The sequence below is a fragment of the Aulostomus chinensis genome, chromosome 15 (genome assembly GCF_037954235.1).
Source record: "Aulostomus chinensis isolate RoL2024-O1b breed Wild chromosome 15, RoL_Achi_v1.0, whole genome shotgun sequence".
Classification (NCBI taxonomy): Eukaryota; Metazoa; Chordata; class Actinopteri; order Syngnathiformes; family Aulostomidae; genus Aulostomus; species Aulostomus chinensis.
In genome coordinates, this window is record NC_141334.1 from 27450394 (window position 1) to 27469089 (window position 18696).

General features: G+C 47.6%; 1 protein-coding gene across 10 annotated transcripts in view; it reads left to right on the forward strand.

The window, feature by feature from the left end:
• The window catches only part of auts2a (activator of transcription and developmental regulator AUTS2 a), a 388494-nt gene that overhangs the window by 146496 nt on the left and 223302 nt on the right, over window positions 1-18696 (forward strand). The window contains exon 1 of one of the 10 annotated variants that reach the window (XM_086179179.1): window positions 7922-8233. The exons of the other annotated variants lie outside the window; for them this stretch is intronic. Coding sequence (XP_086035305.1) covers window positions 8171-8233 — 63 coding nt within the window. The 5' untranslated portion in view covers window positions 7922-8170. Of the gene's footprint in view, window positions 1-7921; window positions 8234-18696 lie in introns of those variants that run through there. 10 annotated transcript variants of the gene reach the window in all.

Sequence of the window (18696 nt, forward strand, 5' to 3'; positions counted from 1 at the left end):
GACCAGGGAGACTCCGCCTCTGGACTGAAAGAATAACAATGATAATAATGATAATTTTTGGAGGAAAAAAGCTGAAAAAAAATTTGTAAAAGATTTTCGAGCATAAGCTTAGTTGGATTTTTGTTTTGTACTCACTTGTATTATGAAAGTATTACATTCTTATTATAAAAGTACAGCACAGTAACTTCCACCTCTGTCTGGTTGATCCAGCCCCTCTGTTTCCTTGTCTGAACTATGTTCCACCCAGTGCCTCGTGCTTGTTGAAGGAACTAAAGTGGACAGAACAGTTGTGTGTCTGAATGCTGGGTTAGAACACCAGGATACCACAGGGTGATACTTATTAAACACCTTGTTTGGTTGAAAATGATGAAATAAAATGAGCTGTTCTTCTCCGATGTTAATGGGTCTTGCATGCAGAGCTAACAGACTCCAGCACACACCTGGTTCAGCTGGAGACTGTTGCAGAAACCCCAGCTGGAAAAATCTGGCTCTGCCTGAAAGTGTGTGCAGGCCTCTACACTCCAGAATGCACACTGCCAAAGAAAAACCTCATAGGCCACAAGTTGGCGGAAGACAAAGGCCAGCGTCACAGATGGGAGTCAGCTCAGAGCGTCTCTGATGCTTGATGAAAGACAGAGAACTCCTGGACTCTGGACATGTCAAAAGACCAACCACAAGGCTCTTCAAGCCGCGCAGGATGTGGGCTTTGTTCCTCCCACCGACGGGTGATTGGTCTTGGTCTTGGTGTTTGCAGACCCTCTTAGGTGCAGCACCTCTGGGTCACGCCAGTTCCTAATCTGCTCGGGAGGAAGTTGAAATGCTTCCTCTTGCTTCCTCTCGTCTGTTCCTCTGCTGGTCATTCCACAGCGTTGCCGTCATTTGCTGCATATGCAAGCGATTTCAGGGTTCTGGCGAGCATCAGCCAGCTCAGCAGCGGTCCAGCTCTGACCACACTGCTCCCCCTGCCCCTCCCTGGTCTCTGCTGTCTGTGAGCAATTAGTCTCTGTTTATCTGGATTTTCTGCTTTCATCTGATCCGTCCGCCGATGCTGGGACCGCTGAATCGTCTGGTTCTGTTGGTCATCTGGGTTCTGTGTGTCAGCTGGTTCTATTGGTCAGCTGGGTTATGTGTGTCAGCCGGGTCTGCCGGTCAGCTGGTTCTGTTGGTCAGCTGGGTATCCATGGGTCACTTCCCAGTTTCTGGAGATGAGAAGTGAATGCTGGGGGAGGAAGTGAAGTAAAACATCATGGAGCTGGCACCACCTTCAGCATCTGAAAGTTATTGTACTGTGTGGGTGTGTACTATGGACTCCCCCCCCCCCCCACACACACACATGCTTGTTCACCTCTTTACAAATAGCCTACTGACTTGTGTTTGATGAAGTCCTAGCGTGTACCTCGAGTGTGTGTGTGTGTGTGTGTGTGTGCGTGCGTGCGAAGATACAAGCTTACTATCATCGCTACTACAGAATACACAGTATATACTGTAAATATTACTTTTGCCTTGAGTATATGCTGGTGTTTAGGAGGTGGTCGTCTCTCTCTGGACCTGTCACATTCAGAGTCAGAGCCAGGTTTGTACCTGAAGCGCCGCAGGGTATGTCAGGTACGTCCCAGCAGCATCTTGGCACTCCACCCACCATGAACATGCAGTGAGAAACTGGCAGATAATTCTGGTCTCTTGTTGTTGATCTTTGGCTGCCACCATCAATTAAACAATAGAGGAAGAACTCAGAGCATCTGATCGGTCCACCGACTTGACGTGGTCATTTCTGACATCATTTAGCAGCCCTGATGATCGTTTTACTGAAACTGTAATGACATCTGTGGGTGCAGTGATAACAATAACTTACAGTTTCTGCTCTATACTTCATGCTCTGAATTGCTCAACAACGTAGTGCTGTTATCCGTATTGTCAAACGCATGGCGCTGCCAGGGGGAAAAGGGGTGGCTCTTGCAAAGCTGTTTCTATGTGAGAGTGGCTCCTGACCGAGGAGTGGCAGGGTACCGCTGAGTTATGTGATTGTCCAGACAGAGTTTGAACCTACTGGGGGGTCTGGCTCAGTGAATATTAGTAATCATAGGGTCATCATAGGCAGCCCGGTAGAGCAGTGGTCCTCACTGTGCCCCCCATCAAGAAGGTTGTGGGTGGAGCCCCGGCTGCAGCACGGGGTCTTTCTGGGTGAGTCTCCATGTTCTCCCTGTTCCTGCTGGGTTCTCTCTGGTACTCCAGCTTCCTCCACAGTCCAAAGACATCAAGAGGGACCAGGTTAATCCAGACTCTAAATTGACCGTAGGCGTGGCTGGGAGAGCCAATGGTTGTCTGTCTCTATGTGTTGGCCCTGCCATGGACTGGTGACCTGTCCAGGGGGAAGGCTGCTGGGATAGGCTCCACCCCCACCACCCTGAACAGGAGAAGATGGGGAACATGGAGGGAGGGATGATGGCTGAATGGAGGGACGGATGGATGAATGGATGGATGATAGATGGATGGATGGATGATGGCTGAATGGAGGGATGAATGGAGGGATGGATGGATGGATGATAGATTGATGGATGGATGGATGGATCCTCCATCTTCTGTGGAGTGGCCTGCTGGGGGAGCAGCATCTCGACTGCTGACAGGAAGAGGCTTCACAAACTGGTCCAGAAGGCCTGCTCTGTCCTGGGATGCCCCCTGGACTCAGTGGGGGTGGTAGGAGAGAGGGGGATGACGGCTAAGCTGCCATCCATGTTGGACAGTGACTACCACCCCATGCAGGACGTCCTAACAGCACTGAGGAGCTCCTTCAGCGACAGGCTCCTTCACCCAAAGTGTGTGAAGGAGCCTGTCGCTGGTCCTTCCTTCCTCCAGCTGTCAGACTTTACAACCAGCAGCTGTAGAACCAGCAGACCACAAACCCACCAGAACTTTCTCAAGGGCAGTATCACTGTATATGCACATATATTTAAGACCGTACATACTCCACTGCTGTACATACTTTTTCCTCTTTACTTTTTTTGTCTTACTTTTATATATTACTTATTTTTGTACATTTGCACACCCCTCTTATTTATCTTCTCATACTATTTATGTTAAATTCTCCTTTGTTCTTGCTGCTGTAACGATGTTAAATTTCCCCACTGTGGGACAATTAAAGGTTGATCTTATCTTATCTCTGATGGGGTCATCGTGTGGAACCGCTTCCATGTGTGGGATTCGGTAAGTGGCCTGTTTTTCCAGTATCTGGTGCCTGACGGGACATCTAGAGTCTGGACCAGGACCATCAGTTTACCACAGACCAGCTTTATGGCTGAGCAGTTTTAGACCTCAATGTCCCACACCAGCATGACGTGGTCATGGTTGATTTCATAAAAAAATATTATTCCTTTTAAAGATGGAAATACAATCACATCATGTCATTTCACATGGGCTCCTGCTGCTGATACTGATGAGACTAAAGCACAGTCTCCATGATGGTGACCCAGGACAAGCTGCACAAGCACTGCACTAGCATGTTGTTGCTAAGTATGACTGAGGGAATCAAGTTGGTTCCGTGATACGGGCTGGCTTGTAACAATGTTAGCTCACCTCAGATATTATTGACTTGGTGGAAGAACCCAGAGAAATTGTTGATTGTAACATGCTGATAAAGGTGCTGGATGTTAAAGGGTTAAAAAAAAAAAAGCATCTTTCTTCACCTCCACTTCACGACGTTTCTTGTGTCTTTGCTTTACTTGAAAGCGGTTTGTGCCAAGACAGACTGGTGCCATAATCCCCAGGGTTAGCAGGATGAGAGGAAGGGAAGGCTAACCTGATTTCCTGCCCGTGGCCTTGATGGGTTGTGTTATCGAGCCATCACAGAGACTCGGCTTCGCCTCCTGCATCAGCGTGCGTCGAGAGCAGGAAATGGCCTTTGTGTTACTGGCCAATACTGCCGGCGGACGGGAAGCCAGGAAACATGCCACTGCCTCTCGCGTGTGTGTGTGTGTGTGTGTGTGTGTGTGTGCCTTCAGAAGCATTAGAGAGGAGGAGGAGCAGGTCAAAGACTAGCAGATGTAATCAGTTCAAGTCATTCTCCCCTCCACTAAGCATTCTGGAGGTGAGGCTGGGGGAGATCAGGGGATGTTGCTACTCAGGTGCCTCCTCCTGTCTCTTACCTCCCATTATTCAGTGAGCCTCAGCATGGAGCTCTGTTAGCCCAGAGCATAAAAGATGACAGTAACTTCTAAGAGCATTTAGGAAATGGAGAGAACATATTTTGAAGGAGTTTCCTCCTTCGTTCTGTCCTTTCCTGCCAGCAGGTTTCATGGAAAATTGGAGCAGAGCTGAGGCGTCTACTGTAGCTGGAGGCGTCCCAACATCTGTGGCTGCTAGACCCCAGATAGTGCCCTCGTGTCAGGCATGAGGATGCTTTTACAACTGGCAAGCCCATACCACACACACACACAAACACACACACACACACACACACACACACACACACACACACACACATACGGTTGAAATCCCAGGAGAAAGAAGCGGCGTCTCCAGAGGGAGAGAGGGAAGCTGCAGGGCCTCTGCTGGCTTCTCTCCGCTGGGAAGGAGGTTTCCAACTACCTGAATCAAACCACATGCACCTTTGAGACAAAGTGCTGCATTAGAAAACTGTCCAGGAACTGGAGCATGCAAAATCATTTCTTTCTCTATTTGCCTGATAATGAAGCAGACATTTGCTCTTACCTGCTCATATTCCACTCTCGCATTGTTTTACATGATCTCTTTGCATGCTATGTGTAATTGTTTAACCACAGTACTGTAAAGATCTCAAGATGACATTAACACTGGGAGAGCCAATGGTTGTCTGTCTCTATGTGTTGGCCTTGCCATGGACTGGTGACCTGTCCAGGGGGAAGGCTGCTGGGATAGGCTCCACCCCCACCACCCTCAACAGGAGAAGAGGGGGAAAATGGATGATGGAGAGATGGATGGATGGATGGATGGGTGGATGGAGGGATGATGGAAAGATGGATTGATGGATTGATGGGTGGATGGATGGATGGATGGATGGATGGGTGAATGGAGGGATGGATGGATGGATGGATGGATAGATGGATTGAATGGATGGGTGGATGGATGGATGGATGGAGGGATGATGGATGGATTGATGGAGGGAAGGATTGATGGGTGGATGGAGGGATGGATGGATGGATGGATGATGAATGGATTGATGGAGGGATGGATGGGTGGATGGATTGAATGGATGGATTGATGGAGGGATGGATGGATGGATGGATGGATGGGTGGATGGAGGGATGGATGGATGGATTGAATGGATGGATTGAATGGATGGATGGATTGAATGGATGGATTGAATGGATGGATTGATGGAGGGATGGATGGATGGAGGGATGGATGGATTGATGGGTGGATGGATGATGGATGGATGAATGAATGGATGGATTGATGGAGGGATGGATGGATGGATTGATGGGTGGATGGATGATGGATGGATGAATGGATGGATTGATGGAGGGATGGATTGATGGAGGGATGGACAACATGTGGGTTCTTCTGTCTTCAATAAGTGGGACTTACTTGGCTGTAGGTTTGGCTCAGTGTTCTGCTACAGTAGCTCACACACCCAGGAAGTTGTTCCAAATCAATTGAATTGTTTCCCAATCCAAGTTCTATCTTCCAACCAAATCTCATCCTGATCCACCTTTCACAAAGTTTGGAGCGAACCTGCTAACAGACAAACTCACGCCGATGATGGTGCGACCTCCATGGTGGAGGTAATGGTACATGCAGAGTTGTAGCTGAACTATGGTGGAAGCTTGATCAGCCCATTGAAGAGTTTCTCCACTACTGTTGTTTAACTTTGATGGTACTTGGTTTAAAAGCTTGAGAACCTCTGCTCTCATAGATGCTGCCGCCTGTGACCACCGCCGGAACATTGCTCGTGAATGTCATTATTCTCCTGCTATACCTGATATAATTCTAAGGCTACGGGGCAATAAGTGGACGAATGTTTCCTATCAACATTTTGCATCAAGCAGCAGATAAATCAGAGTCCACAAGTTGAGTTTATGAAACATGCTTCCACTCACTCACGTCAACACTGATTCATGAATGGAATAGAAACACAAGGGAGATGTTAACTCGTCAGGGCTCAACAGCACCAGCTAGAAGCTCCATGATGGCCTTTCTAGTAGAGGTACAAGGCCAGTCTTCCTAGCCTTTATTCTCAGCCAGTCTACACTCGTCTACATGAGAGCGAGGGGTGAAACCATTTATTTCAACAACGATTGGATCCGTATCACGGTTCGTGGTTACGACACGATTCAAGTGATATCAGTTGACTTAGAACGATACAATCTGAAACGATTCAGTGACTTGAAGTCCATTCAGTAACTTTTTAGCCAAAAATTCTACCAGTATGACTGTGAAATAAACACCTGGATACTGAAGAGTGCAGGTGAAGTTTCCAAGATTCCTGTTGTTTCTTGTAAGGGAATCAGGTAGAAATGAATTATAGATACAAAAACAACAAGTAAAACACAATCAATGGCAAATGCGCCAACATTTGATTTGAATAAAAAGCAACCAACACTTCAGGTTATACTAAGAGCAGGTTCACCTTTCCTGCTCTCATTTTCAATATTCAATGTGTTTTCAATAAAAGTACAGTGAGTGCAACCAACATTTCAACTGCAGGTTTACCTGCTGTCAAATTTAAAGAGCCACCAACATCTCTGCAGGTTGATTTAACAGCAGGCTACCTGCTACTTTTGCTTTTCCATGTCCTACAAACGGCAAGTGACTTATTTAGAGCAGCTCCATCTTTGCAAAAGCCAAAGTGTTTCCACACTGGACCACAATGGTGGCTTGATCATTTCTCACTCGCCGGCTTCTCCTCCGTCATCCACCATGCTACGTTTTGTTGTTCTGAAAATCGGGCTGCTGCTGGCGTGTGGTGATGATGTCACTGACAGACAAACCAAATTGGGGAACGTTTAACATCTTCATCATTAAAAGTACTAAAAAAACATATTTACATAAATTCTGCCGTGGTTAAATCTAGTGTGTTATTTCCTAGTATTGCTACCATCGATTAATTACATTTTAAAACGATGCTAGATTGATATATGTCGTCCAGAAGGCCAACTTACCGAGCACAGATTGATGTCATTGGATCGTGGGAATATAAAAAGTTACATTTATGTAGTAGATGAATCATTACACCCCTAAAGACTACGTAAGCGTTGTGGTGACCGTTAGCTTCTATGTAGCTAACTATACGTAGCTGCTGTCTCCTGGAATCACAAAGAGGTGATGCAGGAGGGAGAAACACCTTTGTGAGCTATGGACACTTGTTGGAGAGACTTAACAAAAGAAAATACCATTTAGGTTACTAATATTTAGATAATGAACACCCAAATAAAAGACTTAGTCCCTCGTCTATGTCAGACATGAAAAGTGTGATTGCTCACTAAATGAAATATTGTAGCGCATGAACAGTCGTCCTTTGTGGACTGCTTGTTAATATTTGAAGCTCCATCATGGCGCGTGGAGCTGTACCCAATCTGACTTCCTGTAACTGCATTTGACAGAGTATTTTGGAGGCACATTTGTTCAGCTGTCAGAGTTTATCTGGCCCGTGGGAAAGCTGCTCCTTCAGGGTGAGACCAACATCAGGAGCTGCTGTCGGCCCGAATAATAAAGTAGACAGTGTTACTTTACAAAGGGTAGAACAGCGCCGGATTGAAATAGATACAGAAAGGGGTTAAACAAGGTCAAGCTGAGAGAGCTCAACGGTGCATAGGAGGGAGCACTGGGGGGAGACAGTGAGGGATGTGGAGATACAGAAAGTTAGAGGAGAGGGAGGATGGTGGGGGAGGTGAGGGAGGTTCACTCCAGTCTGCAGACTTTCTTCCATCAGAAGGGAAACATTCTCTTTTGCTGGCATCTGCCACCACAGCTGAATCCCATCGGAGGAGCGCTTCTGTCATCCATCCAAGCCCACCACACCACACCACACACACACACACACACACACACACACACACACACACAGCACCAAAAAGACGGGGAAGCGGGAGAAACGGTGGCAGCTTTAGACGCTTGAAGTCAGGCACAGGGAGGGAAAGAGAGCTGGAGGATAAAGAAGCTGAGACGCTCCAGAGTGACTGCGACATTAGAGAGCCCCATGCAGGAGGGAAGGATGATCAAGTCCACTTGGTTCTATGTCAAGTTCAAATATAACGAGAAGGTAAGTCCACGTTTGCTCAATGTCTCCATACCGAGTGCTCATAAAGATGTTGAATTATTTAGCTGAGCATGAATCTCTCCCCAGACAAGCTTTATCCTCTGCACTGCTGTTTAGAATTCGCCTTGGAACTCGTGGTGAGGCAGAGGTTAAATACACTCTCCATGTAATTTCCCTCGAGGGAATATTTACTCCTGGCTGCTGACACTGGTCTTTACCATAAATACACGATTTCTTAGAAAAGCTGACTTACAGGCTGTGAACAGCTCCCATCTAGTGGCGTCTGCTGGAAGGAAGTTTGTGATTTTCGTATTCACAAAAATGTGTTTAAAACCTGCAAGAACATTCGTTCCTGTCTAATGGACACACATTTGCTTGCATTTGAGTTGAGTGTGTTTGTTGGGCTAAAGGGGATTTTGTGTCAGCAGTATAACTGAGCAGTACAATGCTACTTTTTAGAGTGTGTGTGTGTGTGTGTGTGTGTGTGTGTGTGTGTGTGTGTGTGTGTGTGAAGCTGGAATGTTTGCTGTTCTGCTAATGAAGATGCTTCAGCTACAAGCTCCTGACAACCAGCTACTTCAGCTGCTAGCCGCCCTTCTGTTAGTCATGGAGGGTGGCAGTAGCATTCTTATTGTTAGCATTCTTATGATTAGCGTCATTGCTAATTAAAATGAGCATTTGTTGGTTGGGAAAAATGACAAACAGCCCATATTAATTTTTTACATGTTACCCTCAGATCATGCAGCCGGTAGGTGTGGGCGTGCGGTTGAGGTGTTCTACAGGAGCTGCTCACTGATTCATGCAGTTATTGTTTCAAAGTTGACATGGCCTCCCTGCCTTTTAAACCACTGGTTTGGCTTTGTACTGCTCTGGGTGCTTGTGTCTTTCACTGATGTACTTCATGTAGGGACGTACTGTACAATATTACCACATCAGTTTGTGACGACGCTGCAGCGCGACGTCACAAACTGATGTTGATAGACATGGAAGGACACGATCGGTGGGCATCCATGTTTCAAGTGTTGTTAGGCATGTGTGCTGTGGTGTGATAGACGGCTGCTAACACATGCGTCCATCTCAGCGTGTCGGAGGGAGAACTGGAACTGGGTCAGCCAGCAGACCAGTGACACCAGTACACACAGACACGGTGTCACACCAAGGAAGGACTGGCCAGAATAACCATGGCAACAGCCCCCCTCCCGTCACCACTTATTCCACTTCACTGTTCATCCAAAGAAGGATGGAGGGAGGGGGAGGAGGATGTTATCAGTCTTTACTTGTCTTCCTTTAACAACCATCTCTCCGTCAGTGACTCCTATGTCTCACGGGTTTGTTCAGTTGCAAACGCCTCTGATCATTTTTGACTGTAAGACTACAGATTGAATGTGTGTGTGTGTGTGTGTGTGGGGGGGGGGGGGGGGCGGGGGTCCTTGCTGGTTCTGCCTGTTCCCAGAACACACATATCAGAACAGGAAGTGTGTGTGTGTCAGTGCTTGAGGGGGTGTGTGGGGGTCTAGATCTGAGTGTACGAGGAGTGAGGGGCCTCTCCCGGCTGTCTCAGCCTCTGTGTGACTGACAGACACGCTTTCGGCAGCATGCCAAACAGGAAGTGACCGTAAATTAGCAGCGCCCCCCTGCAAACCCCCCCCCCCCCCCACACACACACACACACACACAGATTCAGTGTACAAGTCTTGGGGGCTTCTGTATGGGAGAGCGAGGCTCATCCACATACTCTGAAGTGGTGAGCTACATTCCTCTGAGTGGACAGAGAGGGTGGTACTGCAGTACTGCAGAACAGTCGTCAGCGCCAGGACCCCCCAGTGAGCCCCCCACTCCCACGGAGTACTTCTCCCAGGACCAGCTCTGCTCCGAGGATAGACTTCCAATTTGTAGAGCATTGACTGAAGCCTTGACATTGCGTGTTGGGTTCATGATTCAGGCTGCGAGTCCGTGTCATCAATCAAAGTTACAGATCAGTATGTGTCATCACGCGCGAGCGTGTGTGTGTGTGTGTGTGTGTGTGTGTGTGTGTGTATGCATGTGTGTGTGCATGTGTGTGCGTACGTAGACTTCTGATTGCAAAAAAAAACCTTTAAAGGTCACAATACTGACATTTAAGTGTAGGTGATAGAATTGCAAGGCGGCCCAGTGGAGCAGTGGTCCTCACTGTGGCCCCCCATCAAGAGGGTTGTGGGTGGAGCCGTGGCTGCAGCACAGGGTCTTTCTGGGTGAGTCTCCATGTTCTCCCTGTTCCTGCTGGGTTCTCTCTGGTACTCCAGCTTCCTCCATAGTCCAAAGACATCAAGAGGGGACAAGGTTAGCCTGAACATGGCTGAGACCAGTGGAAAGTGAAGTTCCTCACTGGGAGTAATGAGGATATAAAGCTTGCTATTTGTGAAACATATCAGGTCAAAAACGATCAACTAACCTACTCAGACTCTTAAAACTCCATCAGCCCAGCTGGAGGAAGCTACCAAAGGGAAGCAGCTAACGCTAGCAGGCAGAGCTCAGAGCCCAGAACCAGCCTGCAGCCCCTCCTGCCCTCCGCCGCTGCTCTCAGCTGCTTCAGCTCCAGTGAGAGAGATGCTGATATCCAGCAGCTCGTCTTCAGAGGAAGCTGATTTGTTCCTCTTTAGACAGGAGAGCACCTCATCTGTGCACTCAGATTTATGAGAACCTCGTGGGATGTGGGGAATAAGGCTGCAACAACGAATCGATAAATCAATTTATAATGATAATAAATTTGTTGCCAAACGAGTGTTTTTCGACATGTAATGCCGCGAATATATAAGGGCAGCATGTGGCGGTAGGCTGAGAAGAGCTAAAGGCTGGGAGTGTTTCACTCTCACTAAAGAAAAGAAAAAATTACTTGCAAACTTTGCAAGGAGGACTTCGCTTGGCACGGGAACAGGACCGTCATGAATGAACACCTGAGCAGAAAGCAGGTAGGAGTTGTAGCGGAGCAGAATGAAGAGTTGCCTCAGTAAGTTAGCTTGTGGGCTGGCCTGGAGCAGACGGAGTTGTCTTGGCTGTTAACATTTAAATGTACTTTCCACAGTGGAAAGCCTGGTTTCTTTTTACGGTTCAGTCCTGGTCAGGACTCGGGTCCCGTCAGTCTGTTTACTGCTCTGTGCGACAGAAACATGAACGCAAAGACGCGATCAAGTCACTCAGCAGGTTGCTGATCCGGTCTGGGGCAGAAACGCTACGTGCTCGTACGTGTGTGTACTTACCGGATACAGGAGGCGGGTCTAGATCGGATCCGCACTTTGAGCAGTAATAGAAACCAGGCTTTAAGTAATCTGTCTGTCTGTCTGTCTTTAGCATGCAGCCCTGCACCTTAAAGCCGAGACATCTACGTCATGTGACATCTAGACCTGCTGTGCCAGATTATAGAGTCAAGAACATGAAATGACTAGAATGTATTTTTTCAAATGAAAAATAAATGTTTTATTTTTTATTTTTATTGTCTTTATTGTTAGTTAGAACATGTCTAAAACAACGTCATGCTAAATTGTAAAGGTAATTGCAAGAAAGTGCAATAATGCGATTAATCGATAAAATAATCGCAGATCAATCGATAATTCAATAAATCGTTAGTTGCAGCCTTAAAGGGGAAACTGTAAGAGCATTATTTTCGCTAATTATGACAATCAAAGTTTCCGTTGAAGAAAAGCGGATTATTGTGTCTTCAAATCACACTTAAAAAAATTGGAAATCTGAATCGGCCAAGAAAATGGAATTGGTGCATCGCAACTTGCAGATAACATTGTTTTGGGTTAGAGTTCATGTGCAACAGCATAACAGTGAAATAGTGACATTTCATATTGTTATTATTATTATTTGCTGCCATAATAATAATAATAACAATTTGAAATAACAGCATCAATATCATTCTCATGGTACAGTGAGGACAACTGACCCCCCCACCCGCTTTTCACCAGGTTCTCCTGCAGACTGGATCCTGGAGCATGGAGCAGCTCCATCGGGTGTGCCAGGCCCGGTGTGTTATGGTGGTCATGACCGTCATGAGTGTGTGGGGTGTGGCGGCGTCTCATCAAGGGAGAGCCTCTGGTGCCGTCCCTGTGTGTGAGGCAGTGGAGACGCCTCCTGGGTGGCAGTCTGTCAAACAGGAGCCCAATGTTAATTGTCATTACACAATTGGTTGTTAAACAAAATAAACGTGCTGATGTTTGTTGGTCTTACAGGTTTTATTCAGCGAAAAATGAACTCCACTTTTAGGACTGTAGAATCTTTTTTTGGTTTTTGAAGCCGTGCATGGACTCGCCCCACATAACCGACCTGCTTGATTATTATCCTCCTGAGTGTGGGGCCTCGGATTCCCTCCTGTTCCACACAATACTCCAACACCTGGACAGGTGGTACATCGGGTGCATTGCTCTGTCAGTCAGCTGGAGACGTCTTCCAGGCTGGTCCTTTGAGTCTAGAATTGTTTTCTGCCTTGTGGAGTTCATCCCATAGGAGCCATTTTAGCCAAGCCAGTTTATTTTATTTAGCTTAAAAGCTGGTGCAGTAAGAGGCTTACAAGACTCCTGACCCCGGGAATGCTGCTTCTCTCTCTCTCTACCTCCCCAGAAAAGCTTGCTCGTTCTACCAGCACACTGGAATTCTCGAGGAGCGCTCCACAGCTTGCCGAAGGGATTACTGGTAAATCCCTGCAAACTCCAGATGTTTTCCCAGGCGGCGCACAGCACGGAAACATGGTCCATCCCCTGTAAACATCTGTCAGACAAAAATCTCTGTCACAGCAGAGACAACAGAAGCTTAGAGGGAGTTTAGAAGCTTGACTAGTCAGATTTTCACTCCGTTACTTTTGTTTGCTTATGAAGATTGAAGAGACTTTGCAGTGTGTCTTGAGCATCTGCTGAGCCTGGCACTGGACCGTCACACCGGCCAGATACCAGCTGCATAACCAGATGAGGGGTCAAGCAAGAATGCCTCCCCTAATAGACCACCAGGAGCAACACCTTCCAGTTAATCTCTCACTTCCAATTACTGCAACCCCCCCGTGGAAAGAGAGGGCCGATGCTGCAGGGGACGGAGGATAGACCTCCAACCAGGTTCCCATACACCCCATGTTTGTGTTCATTGACTGACAGGGCAGGATCTTCCTCTGTTGCCATAGATACGGACAGCACAGGATGCAAACTGGGAAGTGTCACATCCAAGGAAGCTGTGCTATCCAGCTGATTGCGGCAGCCCTCAGGCTCCATGATGGGGTGGTTGTTGGTGACGTTCAGGTGGATCTTGTCTGATCCACAAGATGAGTTGAGCCAAATGAATGAGTGAGGAGAGCGAAGGAGGTTAGACATTGAGTGTCTCACCTGTGTGTGACCTCAGAGGACCCCTGCTGTGTTAAAACTGACTGTTGGATGTTGCCAAATCAATGTGGACTCAAATGTTCAAATGGAAATGTTGTATGAATATTGTGTCGTTGGACTTTTCCTGGACAATATTCATGTCTGAGGGGGGTCAGGTGTACTGCGTGTGGAGCCCCTCTGGTAATACGGACCTCCTTTTCACCTCAGATTAGCTCATTAGCTTTAGCTGTATTCCCAGAGGAATGCCAGACCCTGCCTGCCGTCTGCTGCCCGCTCTGGAGCAGCTCTGGTTTCAGCCCGCTGGATGACTGGATGGCTCAGCGGGCCCCTGGTACCCCTGCCTCAAAGAACCCTCTGTTGTCCCGTGCATGCATTCACATGCTGGGTAGAGTTGCTTCAACTGGACCGGGCAGCCTGGCAACGCGAGCTATGGGAATGTGGCAGATTTGTGGAGGGATAGATCACACGCTGGCAAACAGCTGCAGAGCCAAGCTGACAATTGCTTTTTGTCTGACTGTAAACTTGTGTAACTGTCTGGCAACACCAGTCGACGCTGGCCTGCCCCGAAGAAACAATCCTTCGCTTTTATTCAGCAGCCTCCTCCCGAGTGGAGTGTGGCTAAAAATCTGTGTCACTAGGCCAAATCTACACACACACACACACACACACACACACACACACACACACACACACACACACACACACTGACCTATGTGAGAATGCATGTCTGGAAAATTGAGGGAACTCAACCTCAGTCACTGCTACTGTTAAAGTAACAGTAACATCTTGGTATGACCACCTCACTTTCTCAGGGCCCTTTTCCCTGAAACTTTTACCAAGTTTTGTGTGTGTGTGTGTGTGTGTGTGTGTGTGTGTCAGAGAGGGGGGGGCATATCAAAGAGAAGCAGCCATCTGTCAGCACAGGCAGCAAACAGCTGGTAGAGGAGATGCAAGATGTCTGAACAAAGAATGACAAGATGGAAGATGACAGGAAACAGATTTGCCTCCGTCTCCCGCCCTCCTGCTGCAGGAGAGGTTGACCGTCGCCGCTCTGTGATGTCTCTGCCTCCAGATGCCGGCTCGTCCTCGCTCCTCTCATCTCCTCGCCTCTAATCTTGCATTCCTCCTCCTTTCTGCGTCTCCTGTCTCTTTTTCACTTCGCTTGCTCCGTCTCTCGATGGCTCGACCACTGGACTTTCTCAGCTGAACTTTCGTCTCTCTGCCTCTCTTCAGCTGAATTTGTTCATTTGCATTTCTGGTGCACTCAACAAGAATGTCTCATCTCTCACATGAGGGGAAACACAGAATTCAGCTATTTCTACACAGGATGCTTTAATCGGGCTAATGATGATAGTGTTTACTGAGTTTTTTGGAGGAGGACTTTGGTGGGACCTAAACATTACATTGTGTGAATGATTTAGCCTTTGGAATTGACCTGCTGCAGCTGAAGCAGAGACACGTCTCCCTGCTCATTTGCTCAGATAAATGAAGTTGTGTGAGAAGTGTGAAGCACAATTTTGGGAAAAAAGCAGAGCGTCGTGTTAATGAGTGTTGCCACAGACGCGCCTGCTAACATCGGGTCTGTTTCCCTCGCATGGTTGATTTCAGCGGGAATGCAGTGATTTTAAGAGCAGCAGTAGCTGCAGTCATTAAGGCCGCTCTCTGCAGCATTTAATGGGGGTGGGGTGGGGGGCTGTGGCCAGCCACTGTGTGAAGTGTGACATTGGCCAGCGTAAGAGTGTAAAGTCCCTAATTGTCTAATCACTTAATGTGCGCCTGCTGCTCCTGGACATGACAAGGGCAAAGTGAGCTAATAAACTGTGATTACTGTCACTTGAAATCAGCCCATGGAGGTGCGTGTGTGTGTGTGTGTGTGTGTGTGTGTGTGTGTGTGTGTGTGTGTGTGTGTGTGTGTGGGGCGGGGGGGGGGCTAAGTTTGACAGACAGAGGAAGCATAGTGGCAGTGAAAGGTCAGCCTGTGGTTCTGTGGGTGCACACGAGTGATGGAACGACAGGGAGAGAGAGACAGAGTGAGCTGTCATCTCGGGATCTCGTCCTCTCGGTTGGTTGGATTGACAAGCTGCCGGCCCAGCTGGATCCAACCCTGATGGGCCTCAGCGTTCCCTCTCCCCCCTGCCTCTCTCTCACACTCAGATAAAAATCAACCCTGACAAAAAAGCAGGGTTGCAAAAGCCAGAATTTTGATAACAAAGAAGAAGAAGAAGTAGAAGAAGACAAACCTGTGTTATCGAAATCCTGCTTTGCCTCAAAAACACAACTTCATTAGTTTACAGGTAAATCCGGCCTCCCGGTACAAGGCTGGAGTGATGAGCCAGGCAGCACCTCTCTCATGAAAATGCTTCACCACTAGTCAGTTTGTTGGTTACTGGTAATGAATTGACTCTGTATTTTAGTTGCTTTCTTTATTATTTAGTTTTTTCCCCTGAATATAACTAATTTTTTAACTGCAGAAAATGAGGCTGGATAAGCAGGCAGATGATTTCAAGAAGCAAAACCCCATCACAGTTTAAAGCAGCATTAATGTAGCATCAGCACCCCCTGCTGGTAAAACAGATGTAGAACAGGACACTGGTGCAGCAGAGCAGATTAGGCGGTTTAAACACTGATGATGTGACCAGGAATAATTCATTGATTTCTCCCTCCTTCCCTGTGTTTTCACAATGCAACTCCATGGAACTGTTCTCAGCGGCAGTTTTCCAAGTCTTCCATCATGGCGTGGCGCCACGCAAACCCTTTGTTAATGAAAGCTGTCAGTTTCCACAGGGTGCAGTTGATGGGGTTACCATAGGAACTCCTGACAGTAAATCATGCACCACAGCCCTGCAGAAAGACCCGCTCATGAAGAAAGTTACAAAATACTGATAAAATAATGTGAAAGGGAAACAAATACCGTGGTACAAACTTTTGATGGTACTTCCCAGTATTGCCCTGGTACCTCATGAATCAGGAGTGATGCTCACACTGACTTCTTAACTTGATTATCTTCATTCAAGCCAGCTACGTGGTTGCTAGGAAAGGTTCAGTAATGTTGCTAAGGAACATAGCAACAGTCGCTAGGGAAGCTTTTTATCTGCGTGTCTGTCTGCTACTACCAGATGTACATGCAGTACTCTATACCCATCCAGATGTGGATGAAATAATCATCTCCAGGTGCTGCTGAGGCTCATCTGTGACAGAGGAAGTCCTCCTGACAGTGATGGACACCAGAGGAAGCAGGAACATCTGCATCTCGGTCCAGTGCTCCAGCCTGACACACAAGCTGTCACACCAACTTTGATCCAGAGTCTTTATTTGCTCTGTCTGTGGCATTTGAGATAAATATGTGTGCGTGTGTGTGTGTGTGTGTGTGTGTGTGTGTGTGTGTGTGTGTGTGTTTGGACTTGATGTTTTATGCAGTGTGTACAGGCTATGAGGCCTCATTTCACAGCTCCTGGGAGACCAGTTAACCCCTTGTTTCCTCCCCAGAGCATGCAATAAGTACCACAGCAGTCGTGTGTATGTGTGTGTGTGTGTGTGTGTGTGTGTGTGTGAGTGAGTGAGTGAGTGAGTGTGAATCCCTGCTGTATCTTCAGACTCTCTACAGTAGTCGGCTGCTCTGATAACCTCCATTCATTATTCAGCTCTCCTCCAGCTGCACCACACCCCGAGCAGTGCAGAAATAAAACAAGGTTAAGAATTGGCATGAAAAGTGTCTCAGTGGATCAAGTGGTGGGGGGTGGGGGGTGGGCCTTTATCTGTGCACCATCTTTTATTAATTGCCCTGGTGCTTAGACTGCGAGTTTCTCCATGATCATTAATGCATGTGCGGAATAACGTATTTACATGTTCTCATGCATTATGCATGGACAGGAAGGAGGCTGCAGTGTTGTGGAGGACCCTCTGCCCACAGGTCCTGCTTTCTTTGTGTGTGTGTGTGTGTGTGTGTGTGTGTGTGTGTGTGTGTGTGTGTGTGTGTGTGTGTGTGTGAGAGAGAGAGAGAGAGACGGAGAGAGAGCTGGTTTCCTAGCAGGCTCCTGTGATGCAGCAGCAAGTCAGCAGGGCATCTGACAGCAAACAACATTCCTGACACTTGCACACTGAGGTCCAGACTGTCTGACGCTGTAATCAGAACACCGGTGAACACGGGAAGCTGCTTGTTATCTTCTTGCGAGCTCCCGTTCACTCCTGATGCTGGAACCTCAGGCTCCTGGACCACACTGAGTAGATGAGCAGTGCTGTAGCGCAGCGTTAGCTCAGCTCAAGTGTAGCCCACTGCTCCCCTCTGACTACAAACCTCCTGAGTGGTGATTTGACCTCAGAAGAACGGCCATGATGCTTCTTTATTTATGGTTTTGTCAATCTCATTCTGGACATTTCTGACCCGATGTGGGATACTCAGGTCTGCCTTCTCATTTTCTTCCACTAACATTTTCTTCCATTACCTCTGCTAGCATGCACATCTTGCTAGCAGCATCAGTGCTGCTGCTCAGCCTTCACACACGTGTGTGTTTCTTCAACACCCAGTAAGGCTGCAAGTCAAAAATCAGGCCCCAGTGCAGCTTCGCTGGCTGTCCGTCTTCAAATGTTTTCTCCAGTTGTCTGACCAGCAGTGTTGCCGATTGACCAGGTCAAAGGTCACAGCTCCTTCTTGGCCTTTGCCCTCTGTGCCCCACCTGCAGCCTCCTGCGGGTTCCTCTGCCCTGTCCCTGTTATTATGAGTCCAGCTCTGCACAGAGCCCTGCTATCGATCCTGGATGCCTCCCTTCACCGCTGGTAACAGGCCGCTGTGTGTGTCTCATTATTTTTCTGCTGATTGCTGTTTGTTGTGATTTGTTTGTTACAACTCTATCAGATAAGTGCTGGTGTGGTGGGTCATTGTGCAGCCTGCTGCCGTGCATCAGAACCGACCCTGCAGGATAATTAGAATTGATTTAGTTCAAATTGAATTAATCACACTGTTGAATCTCTGCCGCTTACTGTTGGCTTTCTGTAGGCACGAGTGAGTGAGTGTGTGTGTGCGCCCGTGTGTGTGTGAGTGTGTCCTCAGGGTTATTAGTGATCAGAAAAACAGAAAGTTGCTGGGCTGCTCAAACAAGACTGTTTGATTAAGCGTGTAATCTT